General features: G+C 52.0%; 1 protein-coding gene and 1 non-coding gene across 9 annotated transcripts; both read left to right on the forward strand.

Annotated features, from left to right (window-relative positions):
• Positions 1 to 4,279: 4,279 nt before the first annotated feature.
• ARHGEF15 (Rho guanine nucleotide exchange factor 15) lies at positions 4,280 to 16,696 on the forward strand. 8 transcript variants are annotated; one of them, XM_054456780.2, is made up of 16 exons: positions 4,280 to 4,382; positions 6,034 to 6,680; positions 6,962 to 7,294; positions 7,540 to 7,594; positions 9,065 to 9,123; positions 9,225 to 9,436; positions 9,559 to 9,719; positions 9,900 to 10,052; positions 10,164 to 10,293; positions 12,557 to 12,631; positions 12,741 to 12,833; positions 12,921 to 13,081; positions 13,178 to 13,330; positions 13,484 to 13,566; positions 13,671 to 13,775; positions 15,028 to 16,696. In XM_054456780.2, the coding sequence occupies exons 2-16, from the start codon at positions 6,083 to 6,085 to the stop codon at positions 15,177 to 15,179; spliced, it is 2,523 nt and encodes an 840-aa protein (XP_054312755.2). In that variant the 5' UTR covers positions 4,280 to 4,382; positions 6,034 to 6,082; the 3' UTR covers positions 15,180 to 16,696. The 8 variants fall into 8 exon arrangements, with proteins under 8 accessions (XP_054312755.2, XP_054312749.2, XP_054312750.2 ...); XM_054456781.2 differs by lacking the exon at positions 4,280 to 4,382 and adding an exon at positions 4,865 to 4,906; XM_054456778.2 differs by lacking the exon at positions 4,280 to 4,382 and adding an exon at positions 5,076 to 5,467 and having other exon boundaries at positions 12,512 to 12,631.
• A 7,087-nt stretch (positions 16,697 to 23,783) lies between these two features.
• LOC129018496 (small nucleolar RNA SNORA69) lies at positions 23,784 to 23,921 on the forward strand. The gene has a single exon (XR_008495317.1). It is a non-coding gene; the product is annotated as a small nucleolar RNA SNORA69 (small nucleolar RNA).
• Positions 23,922 to 26,765: the final 2,844 nt, after the last annotated feature.

Raw genomic sequence — 26,765 nt, forward strand, 5'->3', positions numbered from 1 at the left:
GGAAAACTTTTGCTCTGTAAGGGTGGAAGAAGAATGAATTATTACGTCAAAAACCTTCAGTGTCTTTGCAAAAGTATTTTATAATAACATGTGCATGCAAAAATAATCTCATGTTTACTGCATAATATGATTTTCGGAGCTCAGTTTCTTTTTGTAATGAGATAAGACACAAATAAAATAGATGGTGATGTTGACAAAAAGAGTCAAACTCTGTAAAATATTTGAAGAGATTTATTCTGAGCCAAATATAAATGACCATGGCCTGTGACTCAGCCCTCAGGAGATCCTGAGAACATGTGCCCAATGTGTTTGGGGTGCAGTTTGCTTTTATACATTTTAGGGAGACATGAGACTTCTATCAAATACTTCTTTTTTTTTTTTTTTTGAGACCAAGTCTCACTCTGTCACCCAGGCTGGAGTGCAGTGGTGCAATCTCTGCTCACTGCAACGTCTGCCTCCCAGGTTCAAATGATTCTTCTGCCTCAGCCTCCCGAGTACAGTAGCTGGGATTACAGGCGCTGGCCACCATGCCTGGCTTATTTTTGTATTTTTAGTAGAGACGGGGTTTCACCATGTTGGCCAGGCTGGTCTCGAACTCCTGGCCTCAGATGATCGGCCCGCCTCGGCCTCCCAAAGAGTTTGGGAGGGCATGGAGAGGGCTTCCAGGTCACAGGTAGGTGACAGACAAACTGTTGCATTATTTTCAGTTTCTGATTAACCTTTCCAAAGGAGGCAATCAGATATGCATTTTTTTTTTTTTTTTTTTTAGACAGAGTCTCGCTCTGTCACCCAGGCTGGAGTGCAGTGGTGTGATCTTGGCTCACTGCAACCTCCGCCTCCCGGGTTCTCCTGCCTCAGCCTCCCGAGTAGCTGGAACTACAGGCGCCCGCCTGTAGCCCTCTCCATGCTTGAGTTGTCCTGCCTTTCTGGACTAAACCAATGTACATCTTACATATATCGATTGAGGTCTTATGACTCCCTAAAATGTATAAAACCAAGCTGTGCCCTAACCACCTTGGACACAGGTCATCAAGATCTACCGAAGCTGTGTCACAGGTGTGTGCTCTCAACCTTGGCAAAATAAACTTTTTTTTTTTTTTTTTTTTTTTTTGTGATGGAGTCTCACGCTGTCGTGCCCAGGCTGGTGTGCAATGGCGTGATCCTGGCTCACTGCAACCTCTGCCTCCCAGGTTCAAGTGATTCTTCTGCCTCAGCCTCCTGAGTAGCAGGGATTACAGGCATGCGCCACCACGCCCGGCTAATTTTTTGTATTTTTAATAGAATCGGGGTTTCACCATGTTGGCCAGGCTGGTCTTGAACTCCTGACCTCTGGTGATCCGCCCACCTTGCCCGGCCAAACTGCTTACTTTTGTATTGTGTTACCTGATTTATTGACTAAAATAGTTACTGAAACAGAGGCTACTCTTGTTTTTTTTCTTTTTCCTTTTCTTTTTTTTTTTGAGATGGAATCTCACTCTGTCGCCCAGGCTGGAGTGCAGTGGCACGATCTCGGCCCACTGCAACCTCCGCCTCCCAGGTTCAAGCTATTCTCCTGCCTCAGCCTCCAAAGTAGCTGGGATTACAGGCACCTGCCACCTCGTCTGGCTAATTTTTGTATTTTTAGTAGAGATGGGGTTCCACCATATTGGCCAGGCTGGTTTTGAACCCCTGACTTCAGGTGATCCACCCACCTCGGCCTCCAAAAGTGTTGGGATTACAGGTGTAAGCCACCATGCCAGGCCAAAAACAATTTTTTAAAATTAAGTTTGTTACATCCATGTATTTTTCTGTATGTGCTTTTAAAGTCCTTGTGACACTGAGTTACAGGGCTTTGATTCTTGGGTCTAAAAAGGACACCAATTCTGCTAAATCTTAAAAACTGACATCAACTAAAGCCTCATCTTCAGGCCCAGTAGAAGATGCCAATCAAAATAACTGTATTGCCAAGACACACGGCCACAAATTAAAGCTATGAAACTCCTCAAGGCCCAGGGGCTATCGCAGAAGAGGTGCGCATGTGAGATGGTAAGGGTGATTTTGAGAAATAAAATAAATTCAGTTTCTCTATAAATTAACCATTGATGTCAAAGACACACTGATGCAAGACCAGCATATGGGCCCCTGTGTCAGATTAACAAGGTTTTCTTGGAGCATTAACTGACTCCTAAATAAAGGTTATAAAGGTTATGGAAGTTACATCTTATGGTCAAGATTAAAATGTTATAGACTGTTTATAAAATTTTTGGGGCCAGGTGTGGTGGCTCATGCCTGTAATCCCAGCACTTTGGGAGGCTGAGTCGGGCATATCACGAGGTCAGGAGTTCAAGACCAGCCTGGCCAACAGGGGGAAACCCTGTCTCTACTAGAAAATACAAAAAATTAGCCGGGCATGGTGGCAGGTGCCTGTAATCCCAGCTACTTGGGAGACTGAGGTAGAAGAATCACTTGAACCTAGGAGGCGGAGATTGCAGTGTGCAGAGATCGCACCACTGCACTCCAGCCTAGGCGACAGAGCAAGACTCCGCCTCAAAAAAAAATTTTTTTTTGGCAAAAATTTAATTGGCTTCATGCTGTTTTTATTGGGGCTTATTGTTTGGAAAATTAAGTCTCTTCTGGGATTACAGGGGAGTGCCACCATGCCTCGCTAATTTTTTTTTTTTTTTTGAGATGGAGTTTCACTCTTGTTGCCCAGGCTGGAGTGAAAATGGCGCAATCTCAGCTCACTGCAACCTCCGCCTCCTGGGCTCAAGTGATTCTTGTGCCTCAGACTCCTGAGTAGCTGGGATTACGGGGGAGTGCCACCATGCCCGGCTAACTTTTCTTTTTTTTTTTTTTTTTTTTCAGATGGAGTTTCACTCTTGTTGCCCAGGCTGGAGTGCAATGGCGCGATCTCGGCTCACTGCAACTGCTGCCTCCTGGGTTCAAGTTATTCTCTCTCCTCAGCCTCCAGAGTAGCTGGGATTACAGGTGCCCGCAACCATGCCCAGCTAATTTTTGTATTTTTTTTTTTTTTTTAGTAGAGATGGGGTTTCACCATGTTGGCCAGGCTGGTCTCAAACTTCTGACCTCAGGTGATCCACCCTCCTTGGTCTCCCAATCTGCTAGGATTACAGGCGTGAGCCACGGCTCCTGGGACATTTTTTATTTTTATTTTTTTTGAGATGGAGTCTTGCTCTGTTGCCTAGGCTGTAGTGCAGTGGCAGGATCTTGGCTCATTGCAACCTCAACCTTCCGGGTTCAAGTGATTCTCCTGCTTCACCCTCCCGAGTAGGTGGGAGTACAGGCGTGCACCACCAGGCCCAGCTAATTTTTTTGTATTTTTCGTAGAGACAAGGTTTCACCATGTTGACCAGGCTGGTTTCGAACTCCTGACCTCACATGATCCTCCTGCCTCGGCCTCCCAAAGTGCTGGGATTACAGGCATGAGCCACTGCGCCTGACCTCTGCACATTTTTTATTGTTGTTTTCAGACAGCATATTGCTCTGTTGCCCAGGCTGGAGGGCAGTGGTGCGATCACGGCTCACTGTAGTGTCCAACTCCTGGGCTCAATCAAGCAATCTTCCCACATCAGCCTCCTGAGTAGCTGGGACCACAAATGTGTGCCATTATGGCTATTTTTTTTCTTTTGAGATGGAATTTTGCTCTTGTTGGCCAAGCTGAAGTGCAATGGCGCGATCTCGGCTCACTGCAACCTCTGCCTCTTGAGTTCAAGCAATTCTCCTGCCTCAGCCTCCTGACTAGCTGGGATTACAGGCGTGTGCCACCACGCTTGGCTAATTTTTTGTATTTTTAGTAGAAATGGGGTTTCACTATGTTAGTCAGGCTGATCTCGAACTCCTGACCTCAGGTGATCCACCTGCCTCGGACCCCCAAGTGCTGGGATTACAGATGTGAGCCACCTCACCTGGCCTGTCCACGGCTAATTTTTAAAAAATCTTTTGTAGAGACAGGGTCACACTATGTTGCCGAGGCTGGTCCTCCCACCTTGCCTTCCCAAAGTGCTGGAGTGCTGGGATTATAAGGATGAGCAACCACGCCTGGCCCCATGCAAATGTTATACCTCCCTGGAGGAGACAGACCCCAAGTCCACACCTCTCCTCTCTTCAGTCCTACCTCCTGGCCCTCCCCTTTTCTCCCTCCTCTAACACACACACACACACACACACACACACACACACACACACACACACACACACACGCCAGACACAATGGCTGGGTGGGGCTGAGGAACTGGCTTCCTCCACAGAGATCTCAATCTGGGCCCTGAGTTCCCACCCCAGAATCACAGGAACAGACACTTGGAGACCTCAGCCCTGCATTCCTTGCTCCAAGGGGCAGACAGGACAGGCTGAAAATAGCAACTGATTCCAAAAAGATAAAGGTAAATTCATGGGGACCTACTGCAGAGTTAGGGAGGGAAGCCTGCGGGAGGGTCCCTCGGTGTGAAATAGGCATTGGCTCACGCCCGGCTCAGGAGACAGGTGGTGGGGCAAGTCCGAGGAAAGATGGTGAGACTCACCGTGGAGGGACGCACGCAGCATCCCTTAGCTGAGACAGAGGCATCCAGACACCCATGCTGCCCAGCTAGGCTCTATGCCATTACCGTCTTGTCCTCATCCCTACCCCTGTCCACCTCACCCCTATGAGCCCCGATTCACACAGCTGTGCAGGTAGAAACTGCGCACACGCTTTCCAAGCCTGAATTTCAGCTTTTCCCCAGACCCCTTTAACCTCTGAGACCCTGGATACCTCTGTCTCCTAGGGCCCCGTGTGATGTGCGCATGTGGAGAGTGGTGTGGTTTGTGAGGTGGGGGGGGTGTCCGGTTGGGAGGCGGATCTGATTCCTGTTTCCTGCCCCTACTCACTCAGCCCTGGGAGGTGACTGAGAGTGGAGGGGATTCAAGGGTGAGTGCTTGGGGCCTGAGTACCTGGGTTCCTGAGTTGGGGGGTAGGGAAGGAAGTAAATGCAGGTACCCGAGAGAGGGTGGGATCCCTGAGGGGCAGGGGCTGGGGAGGAGCTGGCCAGTGGTCAAGACCACCGTGTGGGTCACTTTGCTAAATGACTTTCTGCCAGAACACAGAGGCCACTGAGCTGCAAGACCCATCATCTACAACCCCCTTGTTCCCCCTCATCATTTCTCAAGGACCCAATCCGAGGCCTGGAGGGGTATGACTCTCCTGCTGACCCCTGAAGGGAGTTTGGAGGTTCCTCTGCTTCCCAGCCCTGACCCTGCAGCCTTCTTGGGATTGTAGCCTCCTTCCTCGAGGGAGGAAGAGAAACCCAGGCCACAGCGCCCTGGCCCGACTGGTCCTCTCCTTCAATTCACTCTCCCAGCCACCTCCCCAGGCCTCCTGGCAAGACCCATGCCTGTGCTGGGCCTCTCTCTGTGACCAGACCCGAGGGCAGGCGGGGATGATCAGACGCAGGACAGGAGAGACTGCGCCAGGACCTCCTCATCTCCGGGGGTCAGAGGCTCCAGGAATCTTGATGGCAGGAAAAGGAGACTAAAAATAATCCGGAAAGGGAGAGTCCGGAGAGAGGAACTGGGAAATGGGGGGCGGAGGGCCGGTGGAGCAGGGAAACAGTGATGCATGCCTCGCAGCCCAGGCCCGGCGGACAGGCGCGCCCACAGCCCCCAGACCCAGACAGCACAGAACACACATGGTACACCCACCCTGGCACCGCTATCTCAGACACTCACACCGAGAACTTTCTAAAGGGCCACACGCCACACACTGTACACTCCACTCTCCCCCTGCACACCCACCCGGCAAGCACAGAACTCGCACACTCACAACACACCGTGCCACCCCCCACACAAACCACACACAAACCTCCGCAACACACTCCACGGACACACGGTTCAGTGGGCAGACACAGAGCAGCTGTATCCCGTATTGAGTTTTAGGGATTCTCTGGAACCCCCACACCAGCCTTCCCTCCTGACTTCAAAATCCTGCCTTCCGGTGGCCTCAGTTTACCCTCCATGTGGGGCACTAAGGGTCTTTCTCTTTCCCTCCCTCCTCCTCAGGGGATGACTCCAGCAGAGCACCTCACTCCTTTGAAGAGCACAAAGGAAGATGTCAGCCCAGTCCCTTCCTGCAGCAACACCCCCCACGCAGAAGCCCCCTCGGATCATCCGCCCCCGCCCTCCTCGTTCCAGGGCTGCCCAGTCCCCAGGGCCTCCCCACAATGGCTCCTCTCCACAAGAACTACCCCGAAACTCCAATGATGCACCAACCCCAATGTGCACCCCCATCTTCTGGGAGCCCCCAGCTGCATCCCTCAAGCCCCCTGCTCTTTTGCCCCCCTCAGCTTCTAGAGCCAGCCTCGACTCCCAGACTTCCCCAGACTCACCTTCCAGCACCCCCACACCTAGTCCAGTGTCCCGGCGCTCTGCCTCCCCAGAACCTGCTCCCCGGTCTCCAGTCCCCCCACCCAAGCCCTCTGGGTCACCCTGCACGCCTCTACTCCCCATGGCCGGGGTCCTGGCTCAGAATGGCTCTGCCTCAGCCCCTGGCACTGTGCGGAGGCTGGCTGGCAGGTTTGAAGGGGGTGCTGAAGGCCGGGCTCAGGATGCAGATGCCCCGGAGCCAGGTCTCCAAGCGAGAGCAGATGTGAATGGGGAGAGAGAAGCTCCCCTCACCGGGAGTGGGTCCCAGGAAAACGGTGCTCCAGGTGAGTGTGGGGGGCGCAGGGAGCTGGGTGACCTCAATCCACCCATCTTCTTCGTTTTCAGTGCTAACAACTTTCAGGGGCTACCTTTTCAAAAATGGATTTAATGTTTGGGATATCTGGTTTCTGTATGTCGGGATTTGAAGGGAGTCAGGGTGGAGGAGATGTATAGATGCCTGGACCTTGATGTTGCAGTTGCTGGGCAGGTTAAAGATGGAGATGGTCTGGGCGGGGGTGGAGCTGGGCCCCAAGGGCTTTCTCCTTAGGCTACCCATCTCCCACAGATGCTGGCCTGGCCTGCCCTCCCTGCTGCCCCTGTGTCTGCCACACCACCCGGCCTGGCCTGGAGCTCAGATGGGTGCCTGTGGGGGGCTATGAGGAGGTCCCCAGGGTCCCCCGTCGGGCCTCCCCACTGCGGACCTCTCGCTCCCGCCCCAACCCTCCAAGCATCGGTCACCCTGCCGTCGTCCTCACATCCTACCGCTCCACTGCTGAGCGCAAACTCCTGCCACCCCTGAAGCCTCCCAAACCAACTCGTGTCAGGCAGGACGCCACCATTTTCGGGGACCCCCCACAGCCAGATCTTGATCTGCTTTCTGAAGATGGAATCCAAACAGGTGCAGGGCCTGGGGGAGTGGACCTCTGGGCTGTGAGGGGACAGGAGAGAGGCAGGGGGGACTAAAGCCCAGAAAGCTACAATCCCCAACAGGCCCTGGGCTCTTTGCTTCCCTACCAGCTGTTGCTCTGGTGCTGAAGGGAGTTGCAGTTTTTATAGTAACCGTCCCTGCTGGGGCTGGAGTCGGGAGTCCTGGGCTGGGGATCCTGGAGTTTTTTTTCTCTTCACTGTGGCTTCTGTCTCCAGGGGACAGTCCTGATGAAGCTCCTCGGAATGCTCCTCCAGCAACTGTGGAGGGGAGGTACCGAACACCCCCACCCCTGCTCCCTGGTTCTCCCCACCATGCTTCTACCTGAGGGCAGACTAACCTTCAGCTCCAGCTAAATCCCACCTCCACAAAGGTGAGGGGACAAGGGCCACGGCTCTAGAGATAAGCAGCCCTTGTTTCGAATCCCAGCTCTGGCCCTTATCAATTCTGTGATCTTACAGAAGGCCGGGCGCGGTGCCTCACGCCTGGAATCCCAGCACTTTGGGATGCCAAAGCGGGAGGATCACCTGAGGTCAGGAGTTCAAGACCAGCCTGGCCAACATGGTGAAACCCCGTCTCTACTAAAAATACAAAAATTCCAGGTGCCTCACGCCTGGAATCCCAGTACTTTGGGAGGCCAAAGCGGGAGGATCACCTGAGGTCAGGAGTTCAAGACCAGCCTGGCCAACATGGTGAAACCCCGTCTCTACTAAAAATACAAAAATTAGCCGGGCATGGTGATGGGTGCCTGCAATCCCAGCTACTTGGGAGGCTGAGGCAGGAGAATCACTTGGACCGGGGAGATGGAGGTTGCAGGGAGCCAAGAGCATGCCACTGCACTCCAGCCTGGGCGACAAGAGAGAAACTCCATCTCAAAAAAAAAAAAAAAAGATCTATAGCCTTCCTGGGTCTCAGTGTCCTCATCTATGAAATGGGTCTAAGCATAGGAACCACCTCATGGAATCGTGGGGATATGATATTGTGAAGAGCCGGGCCCAGAGTAAGTGAGTGCACCATTTTAACTCCCTTCCCTCACCTTGAGCTTCTATTGCAATTATTGTCTGAAAATCTATTTGGCAATCATGACCATCTCTTCTATGCTATCCAGGCTTGTTAATTATCTTAGATTCACCATTGTTATCAGAAGTTATCTGGGTCCATTCATTTATTCAACAAACATTTACTAGTGTGGTTTTTAGCTTGGGCGAATGGGGGTGTGGTGGTGCTGATGACCAGAGCAGGGGAGATAAGGGGCTGCAGGTGCTGGTGGGAGGTGTGAGAGTTTGCAGTCCATCACGTTGAGCTTTCTTGACACACAAATAGGGCGTTCCAGACAATGGTTGCTATGTGAGACGGCTGACAAGGAGACTCAGAAATCTCTGGTCTACAATAGTTGATATAAGAATGGGGCCCACTTAGTTCAGGGGCTCCTCTCTAAAAGGCACATAAAAAGATCTGGAATTTGGGCCGGGCAAAGTAGCTTACGCCTGTAATCCTGACACTTTGTGAGGCCGAGGTGGCAGGATTGCCTGAGGCCAGGAGTTTAAGACCAGCCTGGGCAACATAGCGAGACCTTGTCTTTCCCCTTAAAAAAAAAAAAAGCCTGAGGTTTGATGTGGGGAGCCGTCAGGGTCCCTACATCCAACCTGCACGTGGGTTGCCCTGTCCAGCGTGGGAACAAGCACCCCTGTGGTGGGCAGCAGTGGTGGCCCTGGGGACTCCCTTCCCTTTGTTTCTCCACAGGGAAGAGGAGGGGCTAGAGGTGCTGAAGGAGCAGAACTGGGAGCTGCCTCTGCAGGATGGTGAGGGACTCTGGACCTGAGGGTCCCTGCTGTGACTATCAAGCAGTGGGGAAGGGTTTGGGAGCCCTGGGCTTCCCTGAAGTGCTATGTTTGCCCTCTAGAACCTCTGTACCAGACCTACCGAGCAGCGGTGCTGTCAGAGGAGCTGTGGGGGGTCGGTGAGGATGGGAGTCCTTCTCCAGCAAATGCTGGAGATGCACCCACCTTCCCACGACCCCCTGGACCTCGCAACACCCTGTGGCAGGAGCTTCCGACTGTGCAAGCCAGCGGCCTTCTGGATACCCTCAGCCCCCAGGAGAGGCGTATGCAGGAGGTGGGAGCTGGAGGTGGGAGATGGGAGGCGGCTGCATGGGTCAGGCATAGGGCAAGAGGGCCCAGGGTCCTAGCTTCCCGCGGTGAACTGGGCTTCCCACGACTGCCTGCTCTTCTTTCTAGAGTCTTTTCGAGGTGGTGACGTCCGAGGCTTCCTACCTGCGCTCCCTGCGGCTGCTGACCGACACCTTCGTGCTGAGCCAGGCACTCCGGGACACGCTCACCCCCCGTGATCACCACACACTCTTCTCCAATGTGCAGCGAGTCCAGGGAGTCAGCGAGCGGTCTGTGGCTTTCCGTCCTTCCAGGGAACCTGCCCTTAGGCTGCTGGGCACGCCCTTTCCTCTCTCCCGGGCCCAAGTCCTTCCTTCTACGGACCCAGTTAGTTCCCAGCCCTTCTCTGAAGAACCCGGGAGACCTGGCTCTCTGCCCCGCCCCATTGCTTGCTTCCCCAATTCCTTCAGGTTTCTAGCAACGCTCCTGTCCCGTGTGCGCTCTTCCCCCCACATCAGCGACCTGTGTGACGTGGTGCATGCCCACGCTGTGGGGCCTTTCTCGGTGTATGTGGATTATGTGCGGAACCAGCAGTATCAGGAGGAGACCTACAGCCGCCTCATGTGAGTGTCCCAGGGGTGGGGAGGAAGCTGGGGCAGGGGATGGGGTCGAGGCCACAGCAGGCTGGGGCACCAGGGCCTTCGGGCAGCCGCTAGCCATGCCTGCTTCTGCAGGGACACCAACGTGCGCTTCTCCGCCGAGCTGCGTCGGCTGCAGAGCCTCCCTAAGTGTGAGCGGCTCCCGCTGCCGTCCTTCCTGCTACTGCCCTTCCAGCGCATCACCCGGCTCCGCATGCTGCTGCAGGTACCTGTCCCGGCTGCGGCCGTTTCTGCCCCATCAACCCCATCGGAGAACTCTCCCGAGGGCTTCTTGGCCCTCCAGCTATCACCATGCACTACTCCACCTTAAACATAAAATCCCCCAAATCATAACTCTGAATCTGGGTCTCTCAGCCTAGGACCCACCAAGCCCTACCTTAGGGGCCCTGTGCTCTTCCCCTTACCTGGACTGCCTCTAGGTCCAGGTGCAGGGAAAGGCCCTCTGGCTGGAGACACGAGTTCCACACCTAGCTCTGCCACTGACTCTCTGAGTGACCTTGGGCAAGTCTCTTCTGCTCGCTGGGTCTCAGGGGGAGTGTGTGAGTGGTTTTTGAGGTTGTCTCTGGCTATATTCTTCTACCCACATGCCTTCCCAACTGGGGTGATGTCACCCCCAAGGGGGCAAAAATTGGTTCTTTGGGGGTGAAAATAATCTTAGTTATTCCAACAGTTGTACTCCATTAAGCTTTAGTGCATAAACAGAGTTCCAGTAGATCTGTAGAATTAAACTTTCATGGTGAGGGAGATGTTTAGGGAAAATTATCTTAACAAGGCACCTTAGTGGGGTGATACTGGGAAAAAAAAGTTTGAGATTTGAGACACTTTCTTCTTCCTCCTCCTTCTCTTCCTCCTCCTCTTCTCCTTCTCTTTCTTCTTCTTCGAGACGGAGTCTCACTCTGTTACCCAGGCTGGAGTACAGTGGCACAATATTGGCTCACTGCAACCTCTGCCTCCCGGGTTCAAGCGATTCTCCTGCCTCAGCCTCCTGAGTAGCTGGGATTACAGGTGTGGACTACCATGCCCAGCTAATTTTTGTATTATTAGTAGAGATGGGGTTTCACCATGTTGGCCAGGCTGCTTTCGAACCCCTGACCTCATGTGGTCCACCTGCCTCAGCCTCCCAAAGTGCTGGCATTACAGGCATGAGCCACTGCACCCAGCCTGAGACACTCTCTTCTATTGCAAAGCAGAGACTCCTTTCTAACCAGGTCACCCAATATGGGGATCTTTAGAGCAGTGGCACGATCATGGCTCACTGCAGCCTCAAATTCCTGGGCTCAAGGGATCCTCATGCCTCAGCCTCTAGAGTAGCTGGGACTACAATGCCACCATGCGCGGCTATTTATTAATTTTTATTTTTATAGAGACAGGGTCTCACTATGTTGGCCAGGCTGGTCTTGAACTCCTGGCCTCAAGCAATCCTCCTATCTCAGCTTCTCAAAGCTCTGGCATTACAGGTGTGAGCTACTGAGCCCAGCGAATGGAGGGATCTTTATGTGAAGAGTTCCCAACTAGATTGTCAGTGTCTTTATTATTTTATTCAGCTTTATCTATCCCCAGTGTAGACAACACAATAATAATAATGATACTAATCATAATAGCTCAATAGCTATTGAGCTTTCTAGGAATAGTTCTAAGTGCTATCCACCTGTGTAAACTTACCCACAACTATGTGAGAGTAGGAACTATTATTTGTCCTACTTTAGAGATGAGAAAGCTAAGGCACAGGTCACATAACTTGCCCCAGGTCATATAGAAATAATTGATGGAGACAAAATTGTAATCTAAGCACTCTTAGCTACTCTGCTATATTGCCTGCCCTAACAGTTTTGGTTAATAATTATTAAAATAATAGGGACCTTCGGGCCGGGCGCGGTGGCTCATGCCTGTAATCCCAGCACTTTGGGAGGCTGAGGCGGGTGGATCATCTGAGGTCAGGAGTTCAAAACCAGCCTGGCCAACATGGTGAAACCCCGCCTCTACTAAAAATACAAAAAAATTAGCCAGGCATGGTGGCACACATCTGTAATCTCAGCTACTTGGGAGGCTGAGGCAGGAGAATCACTTGAACCCGGGAGGCAGAGGTTGCAGTGAGCTGTGATCATGCCACTGCACTCCAGCCTGGGCAACAGAGCCAGACTCCAGAAAAAAAAAATAAATAAGAACCTTCTTTTCAACATTTAATATGTGCCAAGAACTATGCTAAGCACTTTACATATATTACCTTCTTGAATCCTCAAAACAATGCTATTGATATGCTAGGTGGGTATTAGCCCCATTTTACAGATGGGAAAGCTGAGGCTCAGAGAGGTAGCAGGACTTGCTCAGGGTTCTGCAGATGGTGAGTGATGAGTTCTGTCAGCCTTATTGAAACTGGCCGAAACAGGCAGGGTCCTCTGAGCTGTGGCCCTTCTGAATCCCAGGGCCACAGAGCAGGGGGCCCAGTCACCCTTCCTCCTTGTCCCCAGAATATCCTGCGCCAGACAGAAGAGGGGTCCAGCCGTCAGGAGAATGCCCAGAAGGCCCTGGGTGCTGTCAGCAAGGTGGGCAGTGGGCAAGCTGAAGCAGGGGGAGGTGACAAGGTGGTAGAGAGAAATGGTAGGGAGTAGGGGGCTGGCCGCTGGGGTGGGTGACACAGCTCCCCTTACCTAGATCATCGAGCGTTGCAGCGCTGAGGTGGGGCGCATGAAGCAGACTGAAGAGCTGATCCGGCTCACCCAAAGGCTGCGCTTCCACAAAGTCAAGGTACATCCCTGCCCAGGCTCCCCATCTTGCCCTGTCCCATGTTGCTGCTGCCACGCTAGAACCTCCTCTGCCTCCGCTTCCTCGCAGGCCCTGCCCCTGGTCTCCTGGTCACGGCGCCTGGAATTCCAGGGAGAGCTGACCGAGTTAGGGTGCCGGAGGGGGGGCATGCTCTTTGCCTCGCGCCCCCGCTTCACCCCTCTTTGCCTGCTCCTCTTTAGCGACCTGCTACTCATCACTCAGCCTAAGAGGTGAGTCCCAGGGAAGGAAGGAGCCCAGGCTGGAGTGGGCAGGAGGGGTCCAGCGGGACCCCTGCTGTCCTTCTGAACGACCTCATCCCTGGGCAGTGGGCAGCGGTTACAGGTTCTGGACTATGCCCATCGCTCCCTGGTCCAGGCCCAGCAGGTTCCGGATCCATCTGGACCCCCTACCTTCCGCCTCTCCCTTCTCAGCAACCACCAGGGCCGCCCCACCCACCGGCTACTCCAAGCTTCTTCCCTGTGAGTTGTGCTTCCTTCGGAAAACACCCTTGGTACACTTATCTGACCTCTCAGACCTCCCCCCACTTCCCCAGTCTCTCTCTTCTGTGGCTCCTGCCTCAGCCCCAGAGGATCTCTTGGGCCAACTGTGACACTTCCCAATATCCCCACCAGATCAGACATGCAGCGCTGGCTAGGAGCCTTCCCGACCCCAGGCCCCCTTCCCTGCTCCCCAGACACCATCTATGAGGACTGTGGTGAGTATCCTCCTAGAGGGGATGAGGGAAGAAAAAGTGAGTCTTAGAGGAATATGGGGGAGAAGCTAAACAGAATCACTTTAATGTCACCCACCCTCAACCAGACTGTTCCCAGGAACTGTGTTCAGAGTCGTCTGCACCTGCCAAGACTGAAGGACGGAGTCTGGAGTCCAGGGCCGCCCCCAAACACCTGCACAAGACCCCTGAAGGTGAGAAAGTCTTTCATTTATTTATTTTGTATTTATTATTATTATTTTTTGAGACAGAGTCTCATTCTGTCAGCCAGGCTAGAGTGCAGTGGTGTCAGCTCGGCTCACTGCAACCTCTGCCTCCTGGGTTCAAGGGATTCTCCTGCCTCAACCTCCCAAGTAGCTGGGATTACAGGCGCACAGCACCACGTCTGGCTAATTTTTGTATTTTTAGTAGAGATGGGGTTTCACCATGTTGGCCAGGCTGGTCTCGAACTCCTAACCTCAGGTGATCCGTCTGCTTTCACCTCCTGAAGTGCTGGGATTATAGGCATGAGCCTCCAGTACCCGGCCTTATTTCTGTTTTTTTTGTTTTGTTTTGTTTTTTTATGGAGGTGGGGGTCTCACTGTGTTGCTCAGGCTGGTCTTGAACTCCTGGGCTCAAGTGATCCTCCTGCCTCAGCCTCCCAAAGTGCTGGGATTACAGGCGTGAGCCACTGTGCCTGGCTGTGTTTCATTTATTCATTCAATAAATATTTATTAAGCACTTATGAAGTGCCACTCGCTGTTCTAGGGACTGTGAATCAAACATATCACACTTCCTTCCTTGCTGGAGCTATGTTCTAGTAGACGAGGCAGACGATAAAGAATGAGCAAAATAGATAAGCAAATTATAAAGTACACGTGAAGGTGATGAGTGTTATGGGGAAAAAAAAAAAAGTGAGCAGAGCAAAGAAGGTCAGGAGTTCCAGGGTTGGGCAGAGTGAAATTTTCAATAGGGAGGCCGAGGTGGACCTCACTGAGAAGGCAACATGAAGCTTGATGGAACTAATTTAGACCCATGGTGTCCAGGGGAAGAGTGTTCCAGCTGGAGGCAGCAGTCAGTGCAAAGGCCCTGCGGCTGGTGTGTGACTGAGGAACTGTAAGGAGGCCAGTGTGGCTAGCAGGAGAGAGAAAGGGGGAGAAGCAAATGAGGTCATAGAAGTGGCAGGGATGGGATCACGCAGGACCTGACAGGTCCCTGCAAGGACTCCACCTCTTACTCCAAGAGACATGAGCAGCCACTGCAGGGCTTGACGGAGGAGCAGCCCAGACCCTCTCTGAGCTGCTGTCACCTCCACTTCTGATGCCCTTTCTACCGATGCTCCAGGCTTGTCCATGAATTCCCACACCTACAATGACCCTGAAGGCCTGAGACCCCACGAGGCCCCCTTTCCCTCCTCACCTGCTCCCTGCCCCCACCTCACTGGAGCCCCTGTCTCTCTTCCCCCAGGTTGGCTGAAGGGGCTTCCTGGGGCCTTCCCTGCCCAGCTGGTGTGTGAAGTCACAGGGGAACACGAAAGGAGGAGGCACCTTCGCCAGCACCAGAGGCTTCTCGAGGCTGTTGGACCTTCTTCAGGCACCCCCAATGCCCCCCCACCCTAATGCAGGCTGAGGAGGGGGCACAGATTCGGAGACACCTACCAGTGTGGCATGGAGAGAACAAAGCCCATTCATCCATTGGATTCACTGTCAGTGGAGATACTACCTCTCGTGGCAACCAATAGAGATCGAGCTTCAGGACAGGGCAGCCAATGAAAACGGCCGCCTGAACCCACAGCAATAAGAATGAATGAGGATGCCTTGAATGTGTGGCCAATGGAGACAGAGGCTTAGTGCAGAGCAGCCAATGGGTACTGAGCTGGCTGAGCCTATGGCCAATGAGTATTCCTCCTATGCTCAGGGCCAAGGAAGACAAATCTAGGTCATGGCAGTTAAAAAAGGGCCTCATTGGAGATAAAGTCCTAGGATAAAATTGGGAACAGGAATGAGCAGGAAGCCAACCAGCCAAAGAAAATGCTGATCTGGACCCAAGAGACCAGTAGTCACCCTGCTTGGTTCTGTAGCAATGACTGGTCCTGTCTTTTGAGTCTGGGAAATACTAGTTTCCATTCCTGGGTGCTTCCTGTGCCCTCTCAAGCCAGTTCTTCTCTTCCAGAAGAATTCAGAGTGTGTGTCTCAGAAAATCTGTGTGTGTGCACGTGCATGTGTAGATATGTGTGTATATGTATCAGGGAAGGCATTCTGCTGACTGTGGTGTGTGTGTGGTGATTGTGCTCCTCACCCACAAACGACTGAGTGCTCCATTTCTTCCTTTACCTCCCATTTTTCCTATTACTCGCTCCAAGAAAGATGCTAAGTCTGAGCTCCAGAAGAGACTGTGCTAGGTGTGGCTTGGCACCCAGGGGATGAGAGCCCTGAGCTCTGGGTCTCTTGGAGGCTAGGGTTCTGTGGCAGTTGCAGGGCAACGTTATGGAGCAGCCAACAGCCTGGCAGAGGAGCCCAAGGGACTGAAGATGGCCAGTAGCTGGGTCCTGAGGCCCCTGAAGTCTGCAGACCCTTCTCCTTGCCCCAAACACTGGCCTCCATAATTCCTGCCTGCAGATCTCCCAACTTGAACTATAATCCACCAGCCAGCCTCAGCCTTGAGCTTCGGAACCACATTAGATCCTGCATCTGGGTGAAGAAACAGGAGCTGTGGACCACAGGCCAGCCAGTGAACCTCCTGGGCTTTCTTGCCTTTGTCCTGATCCTCTCACAGAAACACTGGGCCAAATAGTGGGGAGAGATTGGAGGGTGGGTGTGGCTGCCCAACCCTATCCAGAGCATCTGCCTCCAGATGAGCAAATGCCTTGCATGATACCAGAGGAGGTGAGGGACAGAGACAGCAAGGCAGACAGTGGCTGGCAGGGGGGCCCAGGCCCGGGACAAGGCCTCCCCTTCAGCTCAGGCACAGCAACTTGCCCAGGACTGATGCTGTCACACTGACTGCAGGAGGCACAGGGACTCTGGGAGACTCAGAGGGTGAAGAGCACAGGCATTTGGCATGTCCATGACATTGGAGACTCCCCTAGCAGGGTGCCTGACGTGGGGAACCCTCAGTAAATAGTGGTGCATTTGTATTGAGGCTCTCTGGGGAAGTGTGTGCTTATAGGAGCAGTGGTCTCCAAGTGTGGTTTATAAGGGGGATGGGGCTGCTTGGAAAGGGGTCCAGAGCAGGGGTCAATTCTGTTGGGAACTGGGGCTTGAAGGTCATGTGCAAGACCTGAGTGTGTCAGCCCACTCGCAGTTCCTGAGGGGTCTCAGGTGGTGGTGGTGGTGGCGATGGTGGTGGGTTTGCAGCAGCTGTGGTTGGGGGCTGCTGCAGGCTGGGCAATGCCTGGGGCTCTGGCAGGGGATGAAAATGCAGCAAGAAGGATAAAAAGGGCAGTCGAGGGGGCACGGTGGCTCACACCCATAATCCCAGCACTTTGGGAGGCTGAGGTGGGCAGATCACTTGAGCTCAGGAGTTTGAGACCAGCCTGGGCAGCATAATGAAACCCTGTCTCTACAAAAAATACAAAAATTACCCAGGCGTAGCGGCACCTATAGTTCCAGTTACTCGGGAGGCTGAGGCAAGAGGATAGCTTAACCCCGGGAGGTCGAGGCTGCAATGTGCCATGTTTGCACAACTGCACTCCAGCTTGGGTGACAAAGCAAGACCCTGTCTCAAAAAAAAAAAAAAAAAAAAAAAAAAGGGCAGCAATAAAGGCCCTTTACTGACCAGCCAATCATCTCTGTGTTTAATTCAATTATACCTATTTATTGAGTGCCTTCTATGTGCCAGGCATTGTTCTAGGATCTGGGGATACAGATATGAAAAAGACAAAGTCCTTGCCCTCAGGAAGCCTTCATCCTGAGGGTGAGAGGTGACAGGGACAATTACCATGTCAACAAATTAGTAAGTAAGATAAGATCAGGGTGGGCGTGGTGGCTCACCCCTGTAATCCCAGCACTTTGGGAGGCTGAGGTGGGCAGATCTCTTGAGGTCAGGAGTTCAAGACCGGCCTGGCCAACATGGCGAAACCCTGTCTCTACTAAAAATACAAAAATTAGGCTGGGTGCAGTGGCTCATACCTGTAATCTCAGCACTTTGAGAGGCCGAGGCGGGCGGATCACCTGAGGTCAGGAGTTCGAGACCAGCCTGGCTAACATGGTGAAACCCTGTCTGTACTAAAAATACAGAAATTAGCTGGGCGTGGTGGTGCACGCCTGTAAGTCCCAGCTACTCGGGAGTCTGAGGCAGGAGAATCCTTTGAACCTAGGAGGCAGAAGTTGCAGGAGGTTGCAGTGAGCCGAGATCGTGCCATTGCACTCCAGCCTGGGCGACAGGGTGAGATTCCGTCTCATAAAAACAAAACAAGGGCCGGGTGCAGTGGCTCATGCCTGTAATCCCAGCATTTTGGGAGGCCGAGGCAGGTGGATCACCTGAGGTTGGGAGTTTGCGACCAGCCTGACCAATATGGAGAAACCCCATCTCTACTGAAAATACAAAATTAGCCGGGCATGGTGGCGCATGCCTGTAATCCCAGCTACTCAGGAGGCTGAGGCAGGAGGATCCCTTGAACCCGGGAGGCAGAGGTTGCAGTGAGCTGAGATGGCACCATTGCACTCCAGCCTGGGCAACAAGAGCGAAACTCCATCTCAAAAAACAAAACAAAACAAAACCCCCACCCCCCCCAAAAAAAGCAGCAGTAAGATAAAATCAGTAAGCAGTAAGCAGAAAATACAGCAAGCGCTGTGGCATAGAATGTTGTGTGTGTATGTTTTGGGGGAGGGTGGTGGCTTTAGGGAAGATCCTGGAAGAGATGACATTTGAACTGAGACCCAGATGACTTCCAGAGGAAGTAGCCCTGGGAAGATCTGGGGAAAGAGTATTCGAATGGAGGCAACAGGGCGCGATAGTCCAGGAACAGAAGGTAGTGGTAGTGGGGATGGGAATCGGTGCACGTGCCCCTTCAAGAGTCCTGGTAGGTGGAGCCCCTCCCCACCAAGGTCTCCCTCCCTCTTTGGCATAAGATGGAGACACACTGGGATACTCAGACTGACAGTCATCCGGGGGCAGACATGTGCCCCATACACCTTCTCTCCTGGCTCCTCGTCCCCTACTGGAGTCCTGCCACTAAGGAAGCCCCCATGCTCCAATTCAGATGTTCCGATGGTGGGATAATGGGGAGATGCCGACCAGGTAAGGGTTATTTTGGAGGCATAAAGTACATAAAATACATAAAATATGTTCCAAAAGAGACTGAGAAGACAGTAAGGGAGGGGACTGCCATGTTTCCTGACTGTTGGGGGTTGGATTCTGTTATCTCAGAGCCCGCTTTCCATTTTGGGGTGACCTGAGTGTGTTTGTCCTGGAGGAGTCTGCATTCTGCTGGCCTGTCTAAGGGGGCCGAAGGGCATGAAACACAGTTATATGGGAAAGGGGCAGATGTGGGGGAATGAGGACCACAGCAAGGAAAGCGTGGATAGACAGAAGATGGGAATGTGGATGGGGTAAGGACAGAAGAGGGAGGCTGATGGGGGGTGTTGCAGGACAGGTGGCAGGAGGTAACTCGGCTCATTCCAAATTGTCTCCCTCCCTCTCCCTCAGGCATCTCTGCTATGGGTGTCCAGCGTCCCCTCCCTCCTGTGTTCTTCCTGCCCCTCTGGGTTGCCTCCTGCAATTCCTCATAGGCGGCGTAGGAGGGCCTATGGGAGAAGCCTCTCAGCGGTGCTGTCTGCGTTCCAGGCATGCTGGTGGGGGTAGTACAGAGAGGTTCACTGAGTCAGCTGGGAAGTCCTAGAGCCACTATCACCTTATTCCCTCACAGTCTATCATGCTGGGGAGGTGGAGGAAACCAACATTTCCACAGGCTCAGGAAAGGTGCAGGTGTCCCGGGGGGAGATGCCTGAGGCGACAGGGTGGGAAAGCTGGCCCCAGTTGGGGACCTCTGTCTGAGTCAGTGTGGGCACTCTTTACCCGTGGCCCTGCTCCTCATAGCTGAAGGCTCCATATTCTGGGAGTCGACTGTCAACCTAAAAGGAAGAGGCTGAGGCACAAAATATGGTTGAAAGAGTTTACTTGAGCCCAAGGGGGCTAGGCGTGATGGCTCACGCCTGTAATCCCAGCACTTTGGGAGGCCGAGGCAGGTGGATCACCTAAGGTCATGACTTCGAGACCAGCTTGGCCAACATGGTGAAACCCTGTCTCCACTAAAAATACAAAAAATTAGCTGGGTGTCGTGGTGCCCACCTGTAATCCCAGCCACTTGGGAGGCTGAGGCAGGAGGATCGTTTGAACCCAGGAGACAGTGGTTGCAGTGAGCCGAGATCGCGTCATTGCACTCCAGCCTGGGTGACGAGAGCGAGACTCTGTCTCAAAAAACAAAAAAACAAACAAACAAAAAACAAAGGGAGGACGGCTGCCAGGAAGACTCAGACCCAAGTAATCTTGGATATGAGCTCCATTAGGGCTTTGTTACAAGCAGGTTTTCAAAGGCAAAAAAGGGGGACAGGGAGTGGGCTGTGGGCTGATACAAAGTTGTTAGGAATTCTCATTGGTTTAAAGGAACCTCTTTGATTAGTGATTGGCTATATACTGTTAAGCTATAGGGGGTGGGTTATAGTGTCCAGTGTGGCATTACTAGGTTAATTCATAGCTACTTATGGCAATAGCAAGCCAATGCAAGCAGTTCAAGAGGTGAATACATAGCTCAAAGGGGGTAATGGGATGTCACTGTTGTCTCATTTTAATTCCTCTCTGGCCCTGATTTTTTATTTTTTATTTTATTTATTTATTTTTTATTTTTTATTTTTTTTGTCACAAGGTTTGGCTTTGTCACCCAGGCCGGAGTGCAGTGGCACGATCTTGGCTCACTGCAGCCTCGACCTCCTGGGCTCAAGCGATCCTCCTGCCTCAGCTTGCTGAGTAGCTGGGACCACAGGCAGGAGCCAACACACCCGACTAATTTCTGTATTTTTTGTAGAGACGGCGTTTTGCCATGTTGCCCAGGCTGGTCTGGAACTCCTGGGCTCAAGCGATCCTCTCGATGGGCCTGATAATTTTAAAAGGCTTGCCTTCCTCAGATAAAAAGCTTTTCTTTTCCTTCAAGATAAGGCAGAGAGTAAAGGGCACGGGCCTCTCTTTGAGCTGGCCTTCTGCGGGCTCCGGGTCAACATCTTCGTGGCTGACATTGCAGATAAGTGGGAGTGGGGGTTGCAATCATGCCCACAAGCAACAGAGGAAGGAGAGGAGCCCCGCCCTCTTCCCCCCACGCCCCGGCCCCCCAAGCCTGCTCACTAGCTCTCTCCTCCTCCTTCCACCCGCAAGGAACCCTCCAGCCCACTTCCTGTGATCCTTTCCGGAGCCCTTCAGCCTGGCTGGCCCTCCAGCCACCTCGGAAAGCTTCTCTTTCCTCCCTCCATACTCGCAGGTTCAGCTACAGAGGTAACTGCAGGCTCATGTTCTCCAGGGTGGCCAGCGCACCAGCCCACCGTCCCGGTGCAGCAGTGCCTCTCCCGCGACAGCTCCACCGCGAGCCTGGCGGGCTCCCGACCTTGCTCCCCAGCACGTCCTCTCCAAGGCACGGTCTCACCACCCTCCAGCAGCCTCGGGCGACACCAAAGGGAGCAGAGCGCTGGAGCTCCTCGAAGTCCCCCCGACCCTAGCGGGGCTCCCCTCATCCTCCGGTGCGTGGCCAGGCCCCGCTCTGGCCCCGCGCCCGCCCCTCCCGCAGGGCTGCCCCTGGGTCTCTGCGGGAGACCTGGACTCAGTGAGTGAGCACAGCTTCCTGCAGTGGGGTGTCAGCACGTCTTCTGGCCGGACTCTGGGGTCTCCTGGCCTGGCTGTGTCTCCTGGTTCTCAGCGCTCGCCTCCCACGCGGGGCGGAGTGTGGGAGTGGGCTGCTCCCGCGGAAGAGTCCTGGGGAAGTTGAGGCACTGGCTCCCGCTGTCCAGAACACTGCCCGACGTCCCCTGAGCGCGCCACTCCTCCTTCCAACTCTCGAGGTCGCAACGGCAGTCACCAGGTCCCGGGGCCTGCGTTCAGCTGCTTGATCCGACTAGGTTTGGCTTTGGACCCGAATGGGTCAGCTCCACGCCCGGTGGAGTTTTTCAAGCTGGTGCCTGCACGTGCCCCCGCCGCGGGGCATGGAGCCGTGGGCTGCGCCCGAACTGCCTCGCAACCACCGCTGACCGAAGCCTCTCCCACTCTGTCCACCTCCACCGTTAGAAACCTGAAGCTGCCCTCTGTGAGAAAGCATTGGGATTGAATCCGGACTTTTGGGGAACCTCAACGATAAAGAATACAAAATAGTGACGAAAAATTGAATTTGAAAGTGACCCTGAGTTGCTGTTGTTGTTGTTTTTTTAGACGGAGTCTCACACTGTCGCCCAGTCTAGAGTGCAGTGGCGTGATCCCGGCTCACCGCAACCTTCGCCTCCCGAATTCAAGTGATTCTCCTGCCTCAGCCTCCCGAGTAGCTGGGACTACAGGCGTGCGCCACCACGCTCGGCTAATTTTTTATATTTTTAGTAGAGACGGGGCTTCACCATATTGGCCAGGCTGGTTTTGAACCCTTGACCTCATGATCTACCCCCTCGACCTCCCAAAGTGCTGGGATTACAGGCGAGGCACTGCCCCCAGCTACTCTTCTTTGATTTAAGACAACCTTGGTTATTGTGATTGGGTCGAGATGGGTATGTGTCCCAATTTGGACCAATGAGTTCAGAGACAGTTAATTCGAGACCCACCCAAGAGCCACTTGAATGAGCCATTCTCTCTTCCCCTGGACATTGTGGTGTGAGGATATAAGGTTGGGATCAGTGGCTACCATTTTAGTGCAGTGAGAGGCAGCTTGGAGTTGCTGGGGAGGCCACTGGGTACAGCCTGATGAAGGAGCTAACACCACAAAACTGGAAATGGAGAGACAAGGGGAAAGCCAGGTCCTTGTTATCATCACTTGAGTTCCAGGATCGAGTTTCATCTGAAGCTTGTATCTTGATTTTTCAGTTATTTTTGTTTGTTTGTTTGAGACAGGTTCTCGCACTGTTGCCCAGGCTGGAATGAAGTGGCACGATCTCGGCTCACTGCAACCCTCTGCCTCCTAGGTTCAAGCTATTCTCATACTTCGGCCTCTCTAGTAGCTGGGACTATAGGCATACGCCACCATGTCCAGCTAATTTTTTTTGTTTTTATTTTTGTTTTTGTTTTTTAGATGGAGTCACACTCTGTCGCCCAGGCTGGAGTGCAATGGCACGATCTTGGCTCACTGCAACCTCCGCCTCCCGGGTTCAAGTGATTCTGTTGTCTCAGCCTCCTGAGTAGCTGGGATTGCAGGCGCCTGCGATCATGCCCTGCTAATTTTTGTATTTTTAGTGGAGATAAGGTTTCACCATGTTGGCCAGGCTGGTCTCAAACTCCTGACCTCAGGCGATCTGCCCACCTCAGCCTCATAAAGTGCTGGGATCACAGGCACGAGCCACTGAGACCAGCCTGGATTTTTCAGTTCTATAGGTCATTAAATTCCCTTTATCCCTTAAACCAGTTTGAATCTCCTTTCTTTTATTAGCTGCAGTCCTAACTGATTCAGATAATCCACAATACAATTGTACTCTTAGCTATTCCAGAGAGGCCATTTATCTCACTGGCAGCTCTTCCTCTCCTGTGTGCCTTCCTGTTCAGACTTTGTGGATCATGCAATGAATTCCCAAATGGTAGGATGCAAATCTGAGGTGGGCAGGTCCACCTCAAGTCTGCCTGCTTGTTACAATGTGTAACTTTGCCAAAGTTGCTTCAATTTGGTCCTCATCATGGCTTGCCATTTTATTTAAGATGAGACCAGGCTGGGCGCGGTGGCTCACGCCTGTAATCCCAGCACTTTGGGAGGCCGGGGCGGGTGGATCACTTAAGGTCAGGAATTCGAGACCAGCCTGACCAATATGGTGAAACCCCATCTCTACTAAAAATACAAAAATTAGTTGGGTGTGGTGGCACATGCCTGCAATCCCAGCTACTTGGGAGGCTGAGGCAGGAGAATCGCTTGAACCCGGGAGGCGGAGTTTGCAGTGAGGCGAGATGGCACCTTTGCACTCCAGCCTGGGCAACAAGAGTGAAACTCTGTCTTAAAAAAAAAAAAAAAAAAAAAAAAAAAAAGACTAGATTGGGCATTTAGAATGTCAGAGTGAAAAGCAAGCTGCAATTACAATGCTTCATTTTGTGAAATACTAAATACCATCATTATCCTGCTGAAAGAAAAGCTGTTTTAATGATTTTTGATTTTGTCTTTGTGAGAGTAAAATCATGACAGATTGACATGGACAATTCTAAGGAAAAAAAAAATAAAAGAATACCAGAATGAAAATACAGAACGTTGCATGTTGGTTTCGTTCTCTCAGAAGAAACTGAGGCACAACGAGTTTAAGTATTTCAGGTTCACAGAGCTAGCAATTGGCAGAGATAGCATTTGCATCTGACAGTCTCACTCGAGAGTTCTGGATATGTTCAAAGTGTTCTGGAAGCAGCATATATATGATGATCCATGGGGACGAGAAATAAATATTTAGAAACATTCCATATTTTTAATCTTTTTATTTTGAGACGGCATCTTGCTCTGTTGCCCAGGCTGGCGTGCAGTGGCACGATCTCAGCTCACTGCAACCTTCACCTCCTGGGTTCAAGTGATTCTCCTGCCTCAGCCTCCTGAGTAGCTGGGATTATAGGTTTGTGCCACCATTCGTGGCTAATTTTTGTATTTTTAGAAGAGACGAGTTTTTACCATATTGGTTAGGTTGGTCTTGAACTCCTGACCTCAGGTGATCTGCCCACCTCAGCCTCCCAAAGTGCTGGGATTACAGGCATTAGTCACCACGCCCGGTCCCATATTTCTACTCTTATTATGCCCTTTATAAAATATATTATTGTAAATGTTTAAAGCTATTAGTGTAGTAGTACTTATATATTATTCCTGGATAACATATATATGTGTGTATATATATGCATCTACATATCATTATATATGTACATACACATGCACACAGATACATTCACACATACATATATGTGGGTATCACAAAGTATTAGTTAAGTGACTCTAATACTTTGAATGTAATATTCAAAGTATTATTTGAATGTAGATTCTGAAATAATACTTTGAGAATCAGCAGGGTAGGGGCGGGGGTCAGTGGGCAGAGGAGTGGGATTCCCCCAGAATGAAAGGAATTTCTCATAGACTCGTAGTTCAGCCTCATAGTTTCACCACCAACTTTGCACTTGACTTCAATTACAAAGTCCCAGAGAAGAACTCTAGAAGGATCTAGCTTGGGTCAAGCATTTTTTTTTTTTTTGAGATGGATCTCACTCTGTTGCCCAGGCTGGAGTGCAGTGGTGAAATCTCAGCTCACTACAACCTCTGCCTCTTGGGTTCAAGCGATTCTCCTGCCTCATCCTCCCAAGTAGCTGGGAGGACAGGGGTGTATCACCATGCCTGGCTAATTTTTATATTTTTAGTAGAGATGGGGTTTCTTTTTTTTCTTTTTTTGAGATGGAGTCTCGCTCTGTCGCCCAGGCTGGAGTGCAGTGGCGCAATCTCGGATCACTGCAAGCTCCGCCTCCCGGGTTCACGCCATTCTCCTGCCTCAGCCTCCCAAGTAGTTGGGACGACAGGCACCCACCACCACGCCCGGCTAATTTTTTGTATTTTTAGTAGAGATGGGGTTTCACCGTGTTGGCCAGGATGGTCTCGATCTCCTGACCTCGTGATCCACCCGCCTCGGCCTCCCAAAGTGCTGGGATTACAGGCGTGAGCCACCGCGCCTGGCCTAGAGATGGGGTTTCACCATGTTGGTCAGGCTGGTCTTGAACACCTGACCTCAGGTGATCCGCCCGCTTTGGCCTCCTAAAGTGCTGAGATTACAGGTGTGAGCCACTGCGCGCCCGGCCGTGGGTCAATCATTTTGAGTTTGGGTCACGTGTTCACCACTTTGCAGCCCCCACTGGAACCACAGTGATGAGTTTTCAGGCATCAACCAATAGGAGACAAGCATATGTAGATCAAAATAGTACCATTATTACTGGTAAAGATGTTTGTAAATGTGGCTTTATTTTTTCTGATCAAATTGGCTTTTTAACAATTCACCCTTGCCGGGCGCTGTGGCTCCTGCCTGTAATCCCAGCACTTTGGGAGGCCGAGGCGGGTGGATCACCTGAGGTCGGGAGTTCAAGACCAGCCTGATCAACATGGAGAAACCCCATCTCTACTAAAAATACAAAATTAGCCAGACGTGGTGGCACATGCCTGTAATCCCAGTTACTCGGGAGGCTGAGGAAGGAGAATCACTTGAACCTGGGAGGCGGATGTTGTGGTGAGCTGAGATCACCCCATTGCACTCCAAACTGGGCAACGGAGTGAAACTCCATCTCAAAAAAAAAAAAAAAAAAAAAATCACCCTTGATTGCCTAGTCCTGGGGAGCTTTTACTGTGTGACCAGAAGCAGGCAGGAACACATGCCCATTCCGGGTGAGCAGGTTGCCAAAAGAGAACCCAGATGAAGCTGAACCACCACACATCCCTTCATCCCAAACCTACTGTGCTAATTATTCGTCCCATTAATGAAATAGCTGCATTTCTTCTTCTGGGAACATGGTGGGCTCCCTCTTAGAGTGAAGTGAAGGTATGTGACTTGCTTTAGCCAGTTACATGTCATTAGTTGTGATGTGTGTCACCTCCAGCTGGGAGCTTTAAGAGCCTGTGGTTGATTGGCTGCACAAACTCTTTTTCCATTTGATATGGCAAGAGTTAGTGGTCCAGGTGGTACCTGCTTCATTATCCTACGTTCTGGAATGAGGATGACATGGAGAGGAGCCCCAAGACAACAAACAGTGACATGGAGCTTGAGCAACAAAGAAATCTTTGCTGTTTTAAGCAACTGAGATTTTGCAGTTGCTTGTTACCACAGCATAACCTTGCCTATCCTGACTGCTACATTCACCAATCAGATAAGGTGCTCCATCTTCTTTGCGGGAGGAATGAAGAAGAAGTAGGGAGAGAAGTTAGGGGTTTTCTTCTATCTACCTGGAAATATGAATGGGAAATAAATGCTTCTTCCTAATACATATTATTAAAATGAGGATGGAGGAGCACTTCCCAAAAGGAAAAATGGATCAGTCTG

Source organism: Pongo pygmaeus, chromosome 19 (assembly GCF_028885625.2).
Source record: "Pongo pygmaeus isolate AG05252 chromosome 19, NHGRI_mPonPyg2-v2.0_pri, whole genome shotgun sequence".
Taxonomy (NCBI): domain Eukaryota; kingdom Metazoa; phylum Chordata; class Mammalia; order Primates; family Hominidae; genus Pongo; species Pongo pygmaeus.

Bases quoted from the DNA above. Each gene is read 5' to 3' on its own strand.
- ARHGEF15 (XM_054456774.2), top strand. From the start codon at position 6,083: ATGTCAGCCCAGTCCCTTCCTGCAGCAACACCCCCCACGCAGAAGCCC. The intron at 9,124-9,224 runs GTGAGGGACTCT...TTTGCCCTCTAG, and splicing joins GGAGCTGCCTCTGCAGGATG to AACCTCTGTACCAGACCTAC. The intron at 13,331-13,483 runs GTGAGTTGTGCT...TATCCCCACCAG, and splicing joins CTACTCCAAGCTTCTTCCCT to ATCAGACATGCAGCGCTGGC.